Raw genomic sequence first — 18,128 nt, 5'->3', positions numbered from 1 at the left:
AATGGGAAAGCCAGCTGGGTTTTGGATCAGGGCTCTTTGGCAGAGTGGGTGAACCCAAGGGGTAAGTTGTTTCTTTGTGTCCCTTTGATCATACTGTCTTTCCCTAAGGGTAGATTCATAAAAACCGATGGAGGAGTAAAACAGGCTGGGAAATTGCTTTGGAGAGATTGATTTGAGTGGGTTTGTGCATCTCTATGAATTTACTCCCATGCAGGCAAGCTGTCTGGACAGGCAGCATATGGGTATTTGGCTCTAAATGTGACTGTCTCCAAACCATTGGATTTTCATCCCTTCACTCCCCATTCCAGCTGCCTTGCTTACACAGGAGTCCATCCCTGGCCCATTCAGTTGATTGCAAGGTGAGGCATCCTGTGGGGCCAGGTGTGTCTGTGCCTGTCAGGCAGCTGGAAGAGTCATTTTGGAGAAGTGGCTGTTTGCCAGGGTTGTGTGAGCAAGTGAGGCTGCTACTTCTGGGACTGCAGTGCTAGGGGAAACCAGAGCAAGCTGCAGTTGAGTTAATAGAGAGGCTCAATAATGAGGTAACCCAGGCAATATCACTTTCATCCTGGCTCTGCCCTGTGTGATCACAGAGCGGGAGTTTGCACTGCTCTGATTGGCAGCTCAAAGTGCTGCGCATAAGCAGATTAGGGCTATCAAAGGGCCCTGCGATAAGCTCGTTTTCACTAACGATTTTTTGGGCTTGCCATTATGCAAAGGGCATTAAAAGGGGGAAAAAAGACATTTCTGTTAGCACCGTCTGTCTGGGATTTACTGCTCTGTGGAGTGAGCAGTTGGCACAGGCAGCCAGCCTTCCCTGCAGGGAGGGCAGCAGCATGCACAGCAACCAGGAGTGTGAGATGGCCATTAGAAAGGGAGGTCTGGCAGGGAAGAGCAGCTCTTCTCACTTTTAGAATGACCTTCTCTTTGAGGAAAACTCAGCTTCATTAACATACCAGTCCCAGGCATTCCTCCACCTCGTTAATTGAGCTAATGATGTCTTAGCGCTGCACAATAGGCAGGTATGAAAATGGAGAAAGGTTCAGATCATATGGTTATAAATATTTGAAAACTGAGAGCAAATTCTGAATATGGGGATTTGTATACGTGTTTCAGATAGCTTTTGTATTGATAGCAAAGGTTGAAGTAATTCTCCTGCCATGTAAATTAATTCCATCAGTGGATGCTCTTATCCTTGAACACACTTAATCAGAGACAGCTCCATGCATAAATGAGTCCTTCAGAGTCTCACAACAGTCCAAGTAAGAGAAACATTTGTTTCATGGACTCATCAGGGCAGACATCTTATCATGACCTACTCTACCTATTGTCTGCTCACAAGGCATCTCACACCAGTCTGGTTTTAACGTTGTCGCTTCACTGGCCAGTGGTGCAGTAGCTGACTGGTTCTGGCTTGTGTTTAGTCAGAGAAATGTGCATAGGCTGGAAGAGATTTGGCATTTAGCCACAGGAGTACCTTTGTTTGACCAGCCAAGCCCTCCTCACACTGAAGGAACTAAGAATCCTTAGATTGACCCAAGAAGTGACCTGGGTCTTGGTTTACAGGCCCCTACTTGAAAAGATTTCTGATGGCACTCTATTCAATGACAGAAGCCATTGGCAGTTGCTGTTCAGTGAGGGTGACAAAACTGTCTGAACAGTTGCAATGCAGTGTGTAGCCTTGAGTACTGGGGGACTCAAAATCAAGTAGGTCTTTCAGAAAGCTGTGCTTTACCTTGGCAGAGTTGTGTGCACAGTACACAACTTCCAGGCAGAAATCCTTTGGTCTTTACTTAGCAACACCTTGTATTAGATGGTTCAACTGGTCCCCTTCGGCCTTAGAATTTACTAATCCAGAAACAGTACAGCTCCCAGCTTCAAACTGGTTTCCTTCCTGCACTTTTCCATCTGGTTACCCTGAGAAAGGCTGTTAGATCATGGAGCTTGACACGTTCAGGTGGGACACAAGCTGCAGGAGCAGTCAGATTCCTGCTTTCCAAAAAGCCTCTCTTCAGTCTCTATTGCTGTCCCTGACAAACCAGTCATAGGGCAGGTAGGAGGCCCATGATCAGTAATGACTCACTAATGGGCTGGAGAAGGATGCTGGTCTTGCTTTTCTTGTGGCACCCCTGCTCAGGAGTAGTGGCCATGCTTGTGTGGAAGGGCCAGAGGAAGGCAATGCCCTTTTGAACCCTTCAGCAGCACAGCTGATTCCTCATCTCCTGAGCAGGCAGCTGCTTTCTAGGTTGTCTTTCCTGCTAAGCTGCCCACTGAGTTGCTGGGCACCCTGCAACAGTACAAGCAGTGCTGCTTTGAGGGCCTGAAGAGCACGGGGAAGTTTTCCAGGAGTCTGCAGTGCCTCAGGCAAGAGGAATGATGCAAGAGAGAAGCATCAGCTCTGTGCCCATTAGGCCTTGGCATTAAAATGCTGTTCTCCCTTGAAATACTAAGGTGGGTCCTAAGTCTGCCTTTTCCCTAGCCTGAGGAGCAGGTGGGTTGGATGGTGCACAGAGTTGCTGTGGGCCATCGGGGGAGGCTGTCGTGAGTAGCCTGGAGGCAGCAGAGGTTTGCACAGTGTGTGTGGGTACATCTGCATGTGTGGGTGCATGCTGGCCACCCAGTCTGCTCTTTGCTGGCCCCAGGAGGGACACTTTAACTCCTTGTGCATTTTAAGTTGATCCTGCTCATGTTATCAAGTTTTATTTTGCTTTCTTTAAGTGTTAATCTGAGCTTTTGACTTGCACATCATATGTGTGACTCTTACCCAGTCAACAGCCAACTTTCGACTTGCCTACACTGCCATCCAAAGCTACCTTTGGAGAATGAGCTCACTGCTGCATGCCAAGGGAAGCTGTGGAGGTTCTGTCAAAGCACATCTCTTCTGTGAAGGGCAGACAGTGGCAAAGGAAAGGTTTGCCAAGCCCCTTGTGTCTCACCTGTCCTGAGGAATTCCGCCAGGCACTTTGTCTACCTTATGCCCTCCATTGTGGGTGTTGCTTTGGTGCTATATTTTCCTACTCTCTTCCCTGCCACTTCTCTGCTGATTAACCAAAAGAGTGTGAGGATTCACTTTTTACCCCTGCTCCCTTTTCACTATAGCAGATGGCAGGGCTGATCCTGTGCTGCCTCCCTCACATAGGCAACTGTTTGCTTCCATGCATTGCTTTGACTTCTCTTTCCTCCAGTGTATCTCCCTTGCAGCAGCCTGACTGCTCAGGCATCGTCTCCTGCAGCTCCATCACTATTTACTCTCCTCCATCTTTCATCTCTCCAGGCATCTGAGCCCAAGCACCAGGAATGTTCCTGCTCTCTGAGCACAGGAGTGGGCATTAAAAGTTACATGCACTCTGCAGCTGTTTCTGCAAGCAAGTGGGCCTTGTTCCCAGCAAGGAGAGGTCACCAGTGGCATTGGGATGTCCTGCTGCCCTCTGCTTTCCCAGATCTTCTGCCACTGCCAACCTGTGCCCAGCAAAACTAAGGCACCCTTGCTGAGTGCTTGAATTCCCTGAGGTCCTTTATGCCATGTGGAGTGACGTGGGTTGTGTTCACCTGTGAGCAGGCAGGGTTGTTCCTGTGCCCCTGCAAGGCTGACTCTGCTGCATTGGTGGCTGCAAGGACTGAGGCATGGGGAGGGGCAGCAGTCTTTTTTCAGGCATTTCTATGTTTCTGGATGAACACCCAGGGATGGAGCCATCTCCCTTGTTCTTTCCCTGACTGTGTGGGCTCCTTTCCTTCTCCAGATTTCACTCTTGCCTTCTGTGCCAGCATCCCAGGACAGTGAGGCCAAATGACAGGGGGCTGATGCTGCTGTGAGAGGATTCCTATGCTGCCAGAGTCCTGGTGCAACCAGACACAGCAGTTCTGCAAGGCTGGAGACAGGAATGAACCAGGCAGATGTCATAAAGATGCTTTGCTTTGTCCAGATCATCTTTCCTTTCCCAATCTCTCTTCTCCCACCTGGATTTGTTTTACTGCTCTTCCCCAATGTGCTATGTAGAGACACTTCTCTCCCAATGATCCCAACAGGAAGCAGCTGTTGCCTGGATCCCATTCCTCCTCCTGTGGACAGATAACATTGCCAGGGCTTAGAAGTTAATGCAAACTACAGGTGCTTTTTTGCCTGGGATGGGGCAAGACCTGCTTACTTCCCACTGTATAAATCCATAGGCCAGGAATTTACTGAGCAGGTAACCAGTGTGGCAGGCATGAAGCAGTCAGTCCCAGATTCCAGGGACATGTGCAAAGCAGCACAACCACATTATCTCCTGTTCTTGCATGGTGCCTGGCCCCACCTGGTTAGGATGCAGCATACAGCTGATGGTCATAGTTTTAAACCCTACCAGGACAAACTCCAACCTCAGTCATCTGCTTTCCTTATCCACTTTTGTTTCCTCCGCTTGTCTAGGAGTGAGTTTTCACAAGCCTTCCTACAATCTGGTGTGTAAGCTTCCCTTCTGCCACTCTTGCCTTCTGCAGCTTCCTACCTCTTCTGGTTTCCATCTGCTTCAGATCTTCACTGAAAGCATCTTTCTTCTCCCTACCAGTCTCTCTCTCGCACCCTCCACATGCCCCGCTTCCCTTACTGCCATTTGTTGTGTTTGGTAAATTGAGTGTCCAGAACTGCTTTGGGAAGCGGTGTTCTCCGATGCAGAACAGCACTTCCATCTCCATGCTGTTCATCTGGCCTTCAAATACAAATTGCCCCCCTAGTGCCATCTTTGACGATCTGTGAGGATGGCATGCAGTTGTCCACATGTTTGTTCAGTGCTCCGTTGGCTGGGTAAAAGTTCCCTGTGCATTTTGGTTTGTCCTTCCATTCATTTCCCTTCATCTCCCCACTTCATTTATTTATCCCCAGCCCCCTCCGCCCCACCCCAAGAAGTCGAGTGTGTAAGCACCAGCTCCACCACCATCCGGGTAAGTTGGGTGCCGCCGCCCGCCCAGAGCCGCAATGGGCTCATCACCCAGTACTCCATTGCCTACCAGGCAGTGGAAGGAGATGACAACACCAAGCATGTGGTGGATGGCATTGGACGGGAGCACTCCAGCTGGGAGATCAAGGACCTGGAGAAATGGACAGAATACAAGGTGTGGGTAAGGGCTCACACCGATGTGGGGCCGGGACCGGAGAGCATCCCCGTGCACGTGCGCACTGACGAGGATGGTAGGTGCTGCTGAAAGCTCCTTCAGCTACTGCCATGGGTTAACCAGCACTCTGCTAAATGGGTTGCTGGAAAGGGGGGGAAAGGGAGGAGCAGGGACATTGACCTGGGAGCGCCTTTCAGGCAGGACCAGAGGGTGTCAGGAGCAATGCTTCAGGGAGCAGATCTCAACAGTTGCCCTGGAGTGGGGCTGGGGAATTGCTCTGCTGGCCCTTGTTCTGCCTCCAGCTTGTGTCAGATATCTCATTGTGGTTCTTCAGGGTCCTGTTTGTGTCAGTGCTTCCTGTGCATGCAGGGAGGCATTGCTCTGCTTTCTATTGTGGTTTTATAGTGGGTGGTGGTGGATTTGTTTTTATTGAAGGTGGAATGAGCTCTCCCAGCCAAAGGCTTCTCTTGGGAGATCAGGACTTAAAGTTTACTTGTTGACCTGAAATCCAGCAAACTAAAAAGGGGGAAAGCAATCCATTTGAAAGTTGTAGATACTGCAGGAAAGCTGCTTCCTGCTCCAGCTTCCAGGCAAGCCACAGCTTATATAAAGCTTCTCTTCCACTCAAGAGTCAGAACACCACACGTACAGAGCACTTTACTGGATACGACAGCTTTAAAGAGAAATTGCTTTGTATTAGCAGGGCTGTCAGTTATGTCATCATGATTTAAGTCATTTCCTTTGAAAGTGCCAGAGCTCAGGGTGACAGTAGGAGCTCCCGTGGCTTCGTGCTGACCCAAGAAAGCTGCAGATTTAATGGGAGAAGAAAGAGATGGAGCGTCCAGGCAAAGAAAGCATGATCTCTGCATTACCCAATCAGTGTAGGAAATTGAAACCAGACATGTTACAGTTTCCCTAAATGGGCTGCCGCTGTCCCCCATGTCTCCATGGCTCTGAAAGTGGCGTCTGGGAATGCTTGCTGACTGCATTCCTGGGCTGGCAAACACATCTGTGTGTGTCCTGCTGCCTGTATTGTTTGCTTCAGTTCTCATTCAGCAGAATTGTAGCCCAGGGGAAGCTGTTACCCCAGAAATGTCGCAACAAGCTTTCTCAGTTAGTTTTTGGGCACCGTGGTTGGACATTCCAGCTTAGCTGTCAGGAGTGATTTTATATTCCTCTGACATGCTGATGCTCAGTAGATACCCATGATGAAGCGATGAGAAATGCTAAACTGTGATCTGAAAACAAATTGAACTTTCCCTGTTTGGACCTCAGATACAGCACATAATTCCCATAGTGGGGCAGGACAGAGTTCCTCAAAACACTGCGGTCTGCTCATATTCACATCTTTTTGTGTCCCTGCAACATCCCCATATCATGTCCTGCCGAGGCCTCCCGCCTTCTCGTGCCAGCAGAGCTTGAAACACAGCTTCTGTCTGGCTCTCAGGGAGGATCTTGTTTTCCACTTGGACTCCCAGCTGTGTGTGTGGGCAGGTGTCTTGCCAGGGCAGGAGAGCCCTGTGGCTTGTGCAAGGTCACTGCACTAAGTGAATTGTGGATTACAGCATAGGCTGCTCCAGGCAGAAGGGGGTAACTGTTCAAGCACAGCCCCCACCATTCCCACACCTTGAGTTGGCCTCTTGGTACTAAAATGCTCTGTTCCTCCTTTCTGTATTTTATTAAATTATCTACAATTAGAAGGACATCTGGGGAAAAATAATGAATTGCCCTGCAGCTTAAAAACTGTGCTTACCTGCTGGGTAGCTGTTTCTTCCCATTTAGTTGGTTGAAATAGCAATACTCATTACATCTGCTTGTCAGGTATCCATCCCTAATTATCTAATACTGATTTCTTGCTGTGTTGAGAATTGGGGCGTGTGAGGTTCCAAACCTCCAGATTTTCCCAGGGCAGTGGAAGGTGAAAAGGGTCCTGCAGATGAGGTGATAAGATGGAGCCCAGGTCCTTCACTTGGTACTGGGCACTTGGGTAGGATCAGTATCCTCCAGAGAGTGCACACCTCTACTCCCAGCTGCTTCAGCCAGAAGGAGCTTTCCAGGAGCAACTGAGAAGCTAATTTTTTAGAATTGACATTTTTGTCACAGTCAATGCAAGAGCGAAATATAATAAGGAGGTAATTTTTCCAAATGGTAAATAGGGTATAAATACATTTTTAAACGGGCCTCACCTTGCAAGAAAATTGATATTTTCTGGGCAGTGTAATTTTTCATTTTATTATCAAAAAGCATTCAGCTAGCCGTGCATGAAATACAGTCCCCAGAGCTGTCACAATCCCCACAGGCCCCTTTATCTGGCTGAGTTCAGTGACTGCTGTCTCTGAGCTCTGGGTTATTGTTTTAGGATGGTGCTTTTCCCCCTCATTAACCTCTCACTGTCACAGGGGAAGAGCATGTCTGTGCTCTGGCTGGTGGCAGGTACCAAGGCTCCCTGCAGAAGAGGCTCAGCACCCAGTCATGCTACCTGGGGCTGTTGGGCTTCCTTCAGATGGGTCTGAGAGGAGCTGTTGTGTCAGGCAAGATGCTAAGAAGGCTTTAAAACCCCTGCCTGTGCCCCAGGGCATCCTGAGCTGCAGGGGGTCACCGTATTCTTTATATTCTGCTGTATTCTTGTATTCTTCCTTGCTCCCCTACTGCTGGAGATGAGAAAGAGAGAGGACCTTGGGTCTGATTCAGCACAATGACTTTCATCAGGGTTGCTCCTGCATATTACAATTACACTCTTTCTTACTGAGAGCAGCAAAAGGGAAGGGGTCAGGGATGTGGTCATGCTGAAAGACTGCAGTGTGATGTCTGGGTAGGTACAGGAAGCTTGTACCAGTGGGGCCATCCTGGCAGTGAGGTGGGGGGAAGGTAGCAAGGGAGTGAGAGGCAGTGGCAGTGGTTTTGTGGTGCCTGCTAACTGTTCTCCCGTGTGTGTTGCAGTGCCCAGTGCCCCACCGCGAAAGGTGGAGGTGGAGTCTGTGAACTCGACTGCCATCCGGGTGAGCTGGAAGCTGCCCATCTCCAACAAGCAGCACGGGCAGATCCGCGGGTATCAGGTTACCTATGTGAAGCTGGAAAACAACGAGCCCCGAGGGCAGCCGGTGATCAAGGACGTCATGCTGTCAGAAGCCCAGGTACAGTGTGGGGACCAGCAGATGGTGGGCATGGCACCTTCCCTCTCTGCAAAGGGCAGGCTGACTGGGTCCAAGTATTTCTTGGCCTCGTGTTGCAGCTCCAAGGTGTGGGACTCAGCCTCCCTGAGCAAGGCAAGCAGTTTATCCTTAAACTGTGGCTTAAACATGGGTAAAAAGTTTAATCAGGGAAGGATTACTGTAGAAAAGATGATGTTTTGGATGATGCTTTTCTCTTACCCCTTCTCTGATACGTATCTCTGCCTGCCACATCCTGTGCAGACTCTAGCTGGAGCAAACTGTGCTTTGACAGTCCATTTACAAATGGTCAGAAAGTTTTAAATAAGCCTGGAGTCTTTCTTTTGTGATGCTGATTATGTTCAGGGCAAAATGTCTTTCTTGATAGCATCCACCTGGGTGCTGCCTGCTTGTAGGGCACATGGGTGGCTCTGCACCCCTGCGTGGGCACAGCATGCCAGGCAGAACAGTACTCCTGGCTCAGCAAAGCCTCCCCTCCCTCCTGCTTTTGCAGGGCAGGGACTTGGTGTTGCATTGCTTCTTGAAACAAAACTTTAGGAGAAGCCAACCTAGTCTGGGAAGGGCTGGGGAGGAAGAAAAAGACTGAGGTAGAGGCCCACATCCCCTGTAAATGACTTTGTCTCTGCAATCCCCACACAGCAATCTGTTCATATATAGGCCATCTCGTGGATACCTCACTGGCTGGGAGCTGCAGCCTCCTTCCCTCACACTGCTCCAGGCACAGCTGTGTACTCTGCACAGTCCAGGAATGTAAAACTGCCTTTTTCCCAAGGTCCAGGGAAGTTTTTGGTGCCCTGTGTGCCATGAAATACAACTCTTCTTTGGAGCAGGGGTCCTTCATCCTGGATGACCCACGCTGTTCTCAACTAAGATAATCGTATAAATGAAGAACAGGATCTGCTGCTGTTGGAAGCAACGAGGAATCGATTCAGAGCTGGCTTGCTTGAATGATGCCCAGTATAAATACTGGAGAGCTGCAACGATTAATTGATCTGTCTGCTGAATGCAGCTGTGAATCATTTATGCTTCATCAGTGGGGAGTGCAGTGCACAGAGGCAGCTTTAGTCCCCATTCATATTCCGAAGGATAAAACTCAGTAATAATGCGGAAGGGGAAAACTTTAAAGAGACAAAATACTTTGAGGGTCCTTGCAGTGTTGTCTGGGGCACGTCTCTGTTTGTGTTTCAGATGTTGCTTTGTTGTAATAGAGAAGCTGCTTACTGCCCTTTACTTATGCCAGGAGGATATAATCTTCTGTGTTGTTAGAACAATTGAGGCTGTGTTGTTCAGCTGGAGTTTGGAGCTAATGGGTTGGTCCCAAGTGTAGGTGGGCGAAGTTGGCACTGTTTTTCTTCTTGGTGTTTTCAAATATTTTATGCTTGCCCAGCCAGTTCTGCTTTCACTCCTTACTCATACATTTCAGAGAGAGAAATCCCATGCTGATGTGCAGATTGAGGATGCCAGAGCCAGAAACTTTTGAAGGAGTGCTGGATTTTGCATTAGTTTCAATGTGTGCATCAAGGAGGCAAGTTCCTAGAAGTTTCCTGGCCTCTCAGGCCATTTGTCAGTCTTCCATATTTGGTGAATTTATGTGGCAAAGTTCTTGATTTCTGTGATATTTTTTCCTGCTGTGTATGGTGGTGAACTCATCCACTGTAATTTTTGGAAGTGAAAATGATAGTTGCAGAGAAGCATCTACTCTGGAAGAGTCATGTCACTCTTGGGATAAACTAACGACAACCCTGCAGGGAAGAGGTTTCACTGACTTGGCAGAAGAGATCTCTATTTCCCAAAAGAGTGAGAAGCCAGGCATGACCTGTGCTTGTGATGAAATACATCTGCTCCAGATGCTGAAGAATTCTGTAAGAGCTGCCATCTTTCAGTACAGCAGTGCGTGTCTTTGTAAGCAGCCAGATGAAAGTTTAATGAGTGGTCCTGGAAGAGTCATTTTCTATGAAAGAAAACAAAAAGATACACTGGAAAACCTGGCCCCTGAAGGTCATAGGATAAAGATGGCCACAGTTCAGTACTCATAAACACTCACAAACATTTATAACAGTGCACAGGGAGAGAATTAAATGGATTGAAAATCTTGGGGTCAGAGAAGAAAATCTCTGGACAGGTAGGCAGAGCCCCCTCCTCCTCCAGCCAGGCTGTCTGCTGATTTGAGTAGGTATGTACCACATAATCTGCTGCCTGCAGACAGTGTGAAGACACTGATACTAAAGCTGACTCATGATTTTTCCTTATTGAAGATGAGAAATGGAAAGAGAGTAAACGAAGATGAAAGGAAAAAGGCGAGGGAACGGAGATGTTAGCTATGCAGATAATACGGATTCGGAGCTTTCAAAACCGTTTGAGCGGAAAGGACTGAAACATCAGCAGAGACGTGGGGGCCCTGGTGCTGGAGAGATCACATTTTATTTTACAGCCTCCTGCCTCGGCAGAGTAATCAGTTGTTAAGAAGGTCCTGTGATGGAGCTGAGGCCTCTCCCTCCCCTATGTGGCTGCACCTGTGACTGATTACCTCTGTCAGGATTCTGTGTGCCTTCCAGTCTGAGCTCTCACCTCCTACTGACAGCCTGATGGACAAGCAAATGTGACCCTACCCTGTGGAGGAGCTCCCAGGGTTGTGCAGCTGCAGAGCTGGATCACGTACCTGCAGCACCTCTTGCCTGGGCCATGCCTTTCATGGCTCAGCCGGGTCCCGTGGTGGGTGATGGCAGAAGATTCATCTCTGTGCCCTGGGTCTTGCATAAAGCACCAAGAGAGGGCTTTTGAAAGGAAACCAGAGCATTCCACTACTTAAGTCCTCACCAGCTCTAGGTAGCGAGGGATAGCAGGGCAAGGGGACACAAGCATTAAGCTTGACAGGGGCAGACGGGGCCCACCTCATTTCCTTGGTCTTCAATCTCTGGGCAGCTGCTGGATGTTTAGGGGGGGCAATGGGCTTTAAGCCCACCCTCCCTGCAGATCCAGCCTGCCCTAATAACTTTGCAGGGCTGGCTGGGGACAGCTGGCTGCACAGAGGTCAGGCTTTGTGGAGAAGAGTTTCCTGCCACCTTCTCCTCCTGCTGTGCAAACAGAGTCATGGCACAGGAGGGGTATGTGCTGCCCACAAGAAGGGCTGCAGGCTCACAGGAGGATGGTGTGGTCTCTGCAGGCAGCACTTCACCAACCAGCACGCAAACTAAGTGCACATCCCACCAGCTTGCTCCAGAAGAGCAGGAAGAAGAAATGGCAATCACTTCAAGCGATTGGATTGAGATCAAAGGAGAAAGCAGACTTCAGTTCTCCCTGAGCAGTACCTACCCCAGGCACAACACAGGAATTTGCAGCCTCCCTTTTCCGTGGTGTGATAGTCAAGGACCTTTCTCTGAATGTACTTGGAACATCTCATACGTGTGTACTTGTCTAGGTGGGAGTCTGGCATGGGGCTGGGATGTTCTCTGTTTCCTAAGTAGAACAAAACTGTAAGGCATCATCCAAGAGGCACTTCAGTGAAGGACCAAGATGAAGTTCTGGTACCCTCAGACCCTCTGCATCTCATTGACCAAGTAACTGAGTTTATGTCTGGAGTTCCACTGTTGCACCGCAGTCACCGAAGAAGAGAAGGATCTGCAGGAAAACCAATATTGGTTTCCCATAGCTGGGACTGTTGAGGGCTTGAATCTGTCTTTTGCAAGAGCCTTGGTCAGGGAAAACAGCCGTTCCCTGGTGAGACATGACTATGCTGTGTTGAAGTGTAAAATGAAACATTAAAGCATTGCAGCTGCCATAAATACACACTGTTAGCTTTAGCACTTCCCAGAGCCATCCTGCCTCATGCACACAGCCCTCTCTCAGTTCTTTTTATGACTGCTCCTGGGCTTTTCAGATCAATTTGTCTTACTGACCAACCTTAAACAGTTAAGAAGCAATTGAGCTAGTTTAAGGAAGGAAATGTTTTGATCTGTAGATTAAATTTTTGTAATGAAACTGAATTTCTACCAAGGTATTTATGCAGGCCTGGCTTTTCACAGTTGTTACTCCAGCACAGATCTCAAGGCATTTCTTTGCACTCTGATCTAATGCAAGATTAAAGTCCACTAAAATATTAGAGCAAACAGAGTTTGAACGTTAAACACTCGGTTTAAAATCCTAGGGCATGATAAACTCCCTGCTATTGTGTGAGGGGCCTCCTGAGTCCAGCTCTGCTCTGTTGTTCCTTGCAGTGAGGCGTCACATTCTGCCCCTGTAGCTACGTGGAGGCAGGCTGGGTGTTCCCAGCCACGTGGCTTCCACCCACCAGGGACATGCTTTTGTAGGAGACGTGGGTACCAGGCCTGGGATCCTTCCTATGGCAGGACTTGTGCCAGCTTTTAGATCAGCAGGGAGGAGTGTGTGGCTGCTGACCATAGTGTGGGCAGGCTGGCATGGGTGGGACATAAACACCAATGACTTGGGTCCAGCTAAGTGTGCAGCAGTGGAAATGGTACTGAGGGTGTGTGAAAAGAGAGCCTTTAGTGACCATAATACTTAGTGAGGGTCTTGGCTTTATAAAAAGTATGTAGGGGAAACTTGACCTCTTTGCTGAAATTTACTGTTAGGATGGTTTAGGGAATAATTGTACTCCAGTCTCATGGCATCTAATAAGTGAACTATAATAAAATCCTAGAGAAACATTTCTCCAACAGCTTCTTCTCTCTGAATATAGAGAATAAAATAGCAAATATTTTGAAAGTATGCCATGTATTTTACTGCCGAGGTGAGTACTATGCCACTGTGGATAGGCTGCAGCCTTCGAAAGCCACCTCAAATAGCCTGAGTTCAAAAGGCAACTTGTATCTTTGATGCCATTTAGTGCTTGTGTTACACTTGCAGCTTCCCAAACACTTCAGCAGTGTTCACTGAGCTTCCCAGGGTCCTGAGGAAATTGGTATCTGAGCAGTTTCACAGCTGGCAGGTCAGGCACAGAAGCAAGGTTTGCTAGGTCTCACACTGTGAATCAGGGGCAATAATACCTATCTTCACTTTCATCTCTATGCTTGAACCCACGGGCCGGTGCTTCCCCCAGGCAGATTTAGTAACGTGAGCTGTAACACATCACCTTGGCTGAGAGAGTTCTGTGTGATCTCTGCAAGCCTTCCTTTGGAGCACCAACCACAAAGAGCACTGCTGTGGGCATGCATGCCAGCAGCCAGGCTCTACTGTCTCACCACCCCAACACACCTTTGATGCCCTACAAGCCCAAATCCAGCCAAAAGAGTTCAGAGCCTGTATTGAGCCTGTATGGCCAGGAATCCATGTGAGCTTTTGGTGGGGATTAGTTTGTGTAGAAGCTTTCCCTTCAGGGCTGCTGTTGCCAAATGAGTGTTTGCCATTTGGTGTTGTGTAATTGGGAGTGAGAAGCTGTTTCCTCAGTACATGCACAAGTTTGAACCTCTCTCCAAGCCACACACCACTGTTGGAGAGGAGCAGCTTAGTGTGAAGCTCTGTGTGATATCTCAGTTTCTCTTGCACTGTTGATGACAGATGGCACTTTTCGGGTTTTCTGAAGTCCCCAGAGCATTTTGCAAATGATACAGGAAAAAGAAGCTCTAGAAATGCTGCATTGGTGCTTCCCTGCAGAGAGTGCCTCTGTTTTGTGTATTGATGTCTTTGGTTCTCAACAAGAGATGGTGACTGGAGGATCACTAGAACAGAAACTGGAGATTAGGCAACAGAACTGTTGTGAGTGACTTGTGAGGCAGCAGTCACCCTCAGAGCCTAGTTGGTACAACCTGTCCCTTCTTGCTTCTGCTCATGGAAGAGGCAGAAAAATGCAAACAAAGCCAGAAGGGGAAAGTACTGCAAAGTACAAAAAGTAAGGGGGGACTCTCCACCTGAGTGAGAAGGAAGCTCTTTGTCGGTTTGTGTGAATGATCTCAGACTCATTGCTCAGGCTAGCAGCATGTCAAAAATTGCTCTATGCCATTTCTTCCCTTGGCACAGCCTGTGTCAAGTGACCCTCTGTGTATAAGTGTTGTAATTCCCCCAACCCAGTTCTGCTAACCCTTGCTGTTGTCGTCATTGTCATCCCTTTCCTACACGTTGCCCCTTAAAATTCTGTGTCTCCATTTTTCTCTCCTCCTTCCTTTCTCCCTCGTCAGTGGAGAGCTGAGGACTCCGTCGACCATGTAAGTACCACTTGTGTGTATTCCAGGTTGGAAGAGAGGGGTTTGGTAAATCGATTTGTGAATTTTGTAGACACAGTACTGTCAAAACATTCCTTTTGCTCCCTTAATGAGGCTGGAGAGTTACATTGTGAAACCTTCCACAAGCAGCAAATCCAGAGAAAATCGGCATTTAGATTGCTCCTAAATGCAGAAAAGCAATTGACATTTCCTATAATCTGTATTTCCAGCTTGTTGCAGTGTAGTTTTAGCCAGGTTCAAGTGATCAACTCAGGAGGCTCATCCTGCAGTAGTTGGCCCACCAAGTTATGTGGTAAAATTAGATACATAATCTTTAAACCACATTGATCGTAGTCATGAGAAATAACCTACACCCTCAACCATGACCTTTGGTTGAAACACAGATAGTAATAAGAAAACAATCACATTTAAACAGTTAAATTCAATTTTTCCCCACATAATTCTGAGATATAAATTTGGAGGAACAAACTAGAAAATGACCTTTTTAGAGTCAGCAATCCAATTACGTGCCCTACTGTGAGCTTCCCCAGCACGATGCATTTCTCCTCCTGTTTTATAATGGAGCATTCTTGCTCGGAGTGGCTGTGTCATGACAGCACTGTGTTTGCATTATGCAATCAGACCTTCTTTCATCCATCCCTCGTCTCTCTCCCCTCCTCCCAGCTTGCTTGCTTTGCTCCCGGTGGCATGCTTCCGCGTGAGAACTTCTCTTTGCATGGGTTTGGGAGGAGTGAATTCTCCTGGGGTGTTCAGAGTCTGCAGGTTTTGTGAGAGTGCTTCCCCGCGGGTCCACTGGCCCCGGTGGGACTGCGCGTCCACTCACCCGCACGCACCATCTGCTGCAGGGGCGGAGTGGGGTCGGACTCTGGTTCACACGGTGATTTTGGCGGGGTTCTTGTTGGTGCTTGTTGATACTTCTCTGGGCTGGCTGGTTCTGCGACGGTCATGTGGTGATTTGGATGAGTAAGCCTGGGCAGGTAACCTGAACCAGCAGCACTGACTGGAAATCAGCAGGTTTAATAGCGTGGGTGTTTGTGTGAGTGAGTGATGGGAGAGTGGCTGCAACCACAGGCACCCCTGGTACCCCTCAAGCTGGCAAGGATCCCCTGGGCAGGGGCCAGACCCCTGGAGCAGCTTCTGACAGTGCCCATGCTGCCTGTTCTCAGCAGCTCAAACTTAACCTGCTCCATCTCTGCTCATCGCCTTGTCTGAAGGGGTAAATAACCAACATGGAGCCGCTGCCTCCGTTCCAAAAGCTTCCCCAGCCTCTTCTCCAGCCTGTTCATCTCTTGCTCCCTGACCCAATGGGTTATTAGTGCTAATGGCCCAGACACTCCCACAGCACCACACATGAACGCTGCTCAGGGGTACCTGCCCAAGCTGCTGGGAGCTGCTGAGCTCGCTGAGCTCACAGGCCTGGCCAGCCAGGCTTGGCACCAGTCACATTGCTGCTGGAGGCCAGGAGGGAGGAGCAGTGCTCCTCTCTTTGATCTCAAATTGAAGTGCAGAGCCATGCCCTTCTCCTGCCCAGAAGAAGCCAGAGCTTGCAAGGATGCACCCTGTGAATCCGCCCCCCTCCCAGACCTCCCACGATGGAGGTTTTCCCTCCAGGTCTTGCCAGGGCCTTGCACTGACCTATCCCATCCCTGCAACCCAGTGCCTGGCAAGGAGGGTGAACACAATGCTTAGAGCTGCAGGTGCTCCCTGCCCGGGGCCCCCCACCCCTGCACTGCCTCCCTGTGCTCCCCACGGCTCTGCTGCAAGACACAACTTTAAAAACCCTGGAATTATCCCCCAAGAGATTCTCATAGCCAGGTGAACTGACTTTTGCTCTGGTTCACAGCTCCACAGTCCTCTTACTTAGCTTTCACACAGGCCCATATCTGGATCAGATCTCCCTCTTGGCAGAAGCCGTGGGAGAGCAGAGCTGCTGACATGGGTTGCTGGTGGGTCCCTGGAAAGGCCAAGTGTTAAAGGCAGGGGTTGAAATGAGGCACGTGAGTGTTGGAGTGGCAGCAGTTGTTTGCTGGCTCTGTGCAACATGTGTGTGAGCACGATGCATGAGTGTGAGCCAGAGAGTGTTGTCAGTGTGTTGCTGTTGGAGACACTGACCCTGCTGCCTTCCTTTGGCTCACTCCAGTAACAAGTATTTACTCTTCTTGTTTGCCTCCTCTCTGCCTCGTGAATGTGCTCCCAGGAGACAGTCATTGGAGGCCTGCTGCCAGAAACCACCTACTCCGTCACAGTTGCTGCCTACACCACCAAAGGAGATGGTGCCCGCAGCAAGCCCAAAGTCATCACCACCACAGGGGCAGGTGAGTGTGGGGAGCAGTGTCACAGCCTCATGAGGTGGTGGTAAAACCTCCCAAGAGGTGCGTGGGGAGCATGGCCAAGGCCAGGAGGAAACAAGAGGGGTGGAGATGCTGCAGAGGTACAAACTCTTGTGATCTCTAGCCCATGCTTAACGGTCTTTGACACTGGATCACCTGAGCAAACTGCAGCAAACAGATGGAGATAGTCTACCAGGGCTGGTGAGAGAACATTGAAACTCATGGGTCTGAGCTCATCTGCATAGTCCAGAGACCTGGGAACAGGAAGCCTGAAAGTCCAGGCTCTCCCTCAGCCTTGGAGTCCTGGCCTGTCCTCACCTTGTTCCTTTAGGCAAGTGCCATTTCTTGCTTCCTGTGGTGACTGCAGTGCTGCCTGGAGGGGCCCCTGGCACAGCGGGCTCCTAAGAGGGGCTTCTCAGCTCCCCTCTGCCATTGATACTGCTTACATGGCTGAGCCTGGCTGCTCCTAGAGCCATGGTAAAACCTGGAATGCAACAAATCTGCCACAGAAGTGCTGCAGACACAACTTCTAGGTCCTGGTGATCCCAGCCAGTTCGGTTCTGCTGTCTCAGTAGGTCGTACCTGCGCCTGGAGCTGGAGCACCCAGGAGTCATCTGGCACTTCCCTCCAGGTGTGGTCAAGCTTGCCTTTGGCAGTGGTACCAACTAGTTGACACTGTCTTGTCCACTCACTAGCCTGTCCTACAACCAATAATCCTGCTGCTTCCTCACATCAGCCACGGGAACAGCATTTACCAGTTGTTGTTATGGGAATGCAGCTTGTGCAAACTGAGAGCCTTTGTTCCTGGTGCTTTTAAACAAGGAACAGCTTGCTATCTCCTCCGCGCTGCATATGGGGAGCTCCAGAGGTAGTTTCCACTGTCACAATCTCAAATGCTGTCTCCCTGGTGCCTTGCCATGATGTATTTTCTGTTCATCAAATTGCTACAGCTGTCCTATAAACAGGAAGAGCTTCCTAAACATCCCAGTGTTGTACTGTAAATCACAGTGGATCTTCCCATGTTATGATGCGCATTTTAAGGTTAATATTTGGAATCAGCTTTGAAAATACTGTGTCCCTTAATACTAGCTGCTGTTAGACGTTGTATTATGAGTGCAACGAGGATGGCACTGGCAATGGCAATGTAATTATATGTCTTAAATACCTATAAAAACGCTCTCAGGGCCTTTGTACGGGCTCGACTGCGGGCATGACCTCAAAGGGGAGCGTTGGTGTCGCCCTCTGATGGCAGAAAGCGGGCATCATTCTGGCAAATACGGTTTTCTCTTGTGCTCGACTGTGGGCTCACACATTTCAAAAAACTGCAAGGATATTTAACTAGGTTTGGCTGCAATCCCTTTTCTTTT

At 49.2% G+C, this 18,128-nt stretch overlaps 1 protein-coding gene across 13 annotated transcripts in view; it reads left to right on the top strand.

Annotated features, from left to right (window-relative positions):
- The window catches only part of PTPRF (protein tyrosine phosphatase receptor type F), a 374,864-nt gene that overhangs the window by 306,638 nt on the left and 50,098 nt on the right, over window positions 1-18,128 (top strand). For 5 of the 13 annotated variants that reach the window (XM_066556138.1, XM_066556135.1, XM_066556133.1 and 2 more), the window contains 4 exons: window positions 4,856-5,161; window positions 8,026-8,219; window positions 14,387-14,413; window positions 16,629-16,746. In XM_066556138.1, the coding sequence (XP_066412235.1) occupies window positions 4,856-5,161; window positions 8,026-8,219; window positions 14,387-14,413; window positions 16,629-16,746 (645 nt within the window). The remainder of the gene's footprint in view (window positions 1-4,855; window positions 5,162-8,025; window positions 8,220-14,386; window positions 14,414-16,628; window positions 16,747-18,128) is intronic. The other 8 variants (XM_066556139.1, XM_066556137.1, XM_066556134.1 and 5 more) reach the window with 3 other exon arrangements.

The sequence above is a fragment of the Molothrus aeneus genome, chromosome 9, assembly GCF_037042795.1.
Source record: "Molothrus aeneus isolate 106 chromosome 9, BPBGC_Maene_1.0, whole genome shotgun sequence".
Classification (NCBI taxonomy): domain Eukaryota; kingdom Metazoa; phylum Chordata; class Aves; order Passeriformes; family Icteridae; genus Molothrus; species Molothrus aeneus.
Note: the sequence above shows the minus strand (reverse complement) of the source record. Positions and strands in the feature narration are given on the sequence as shown.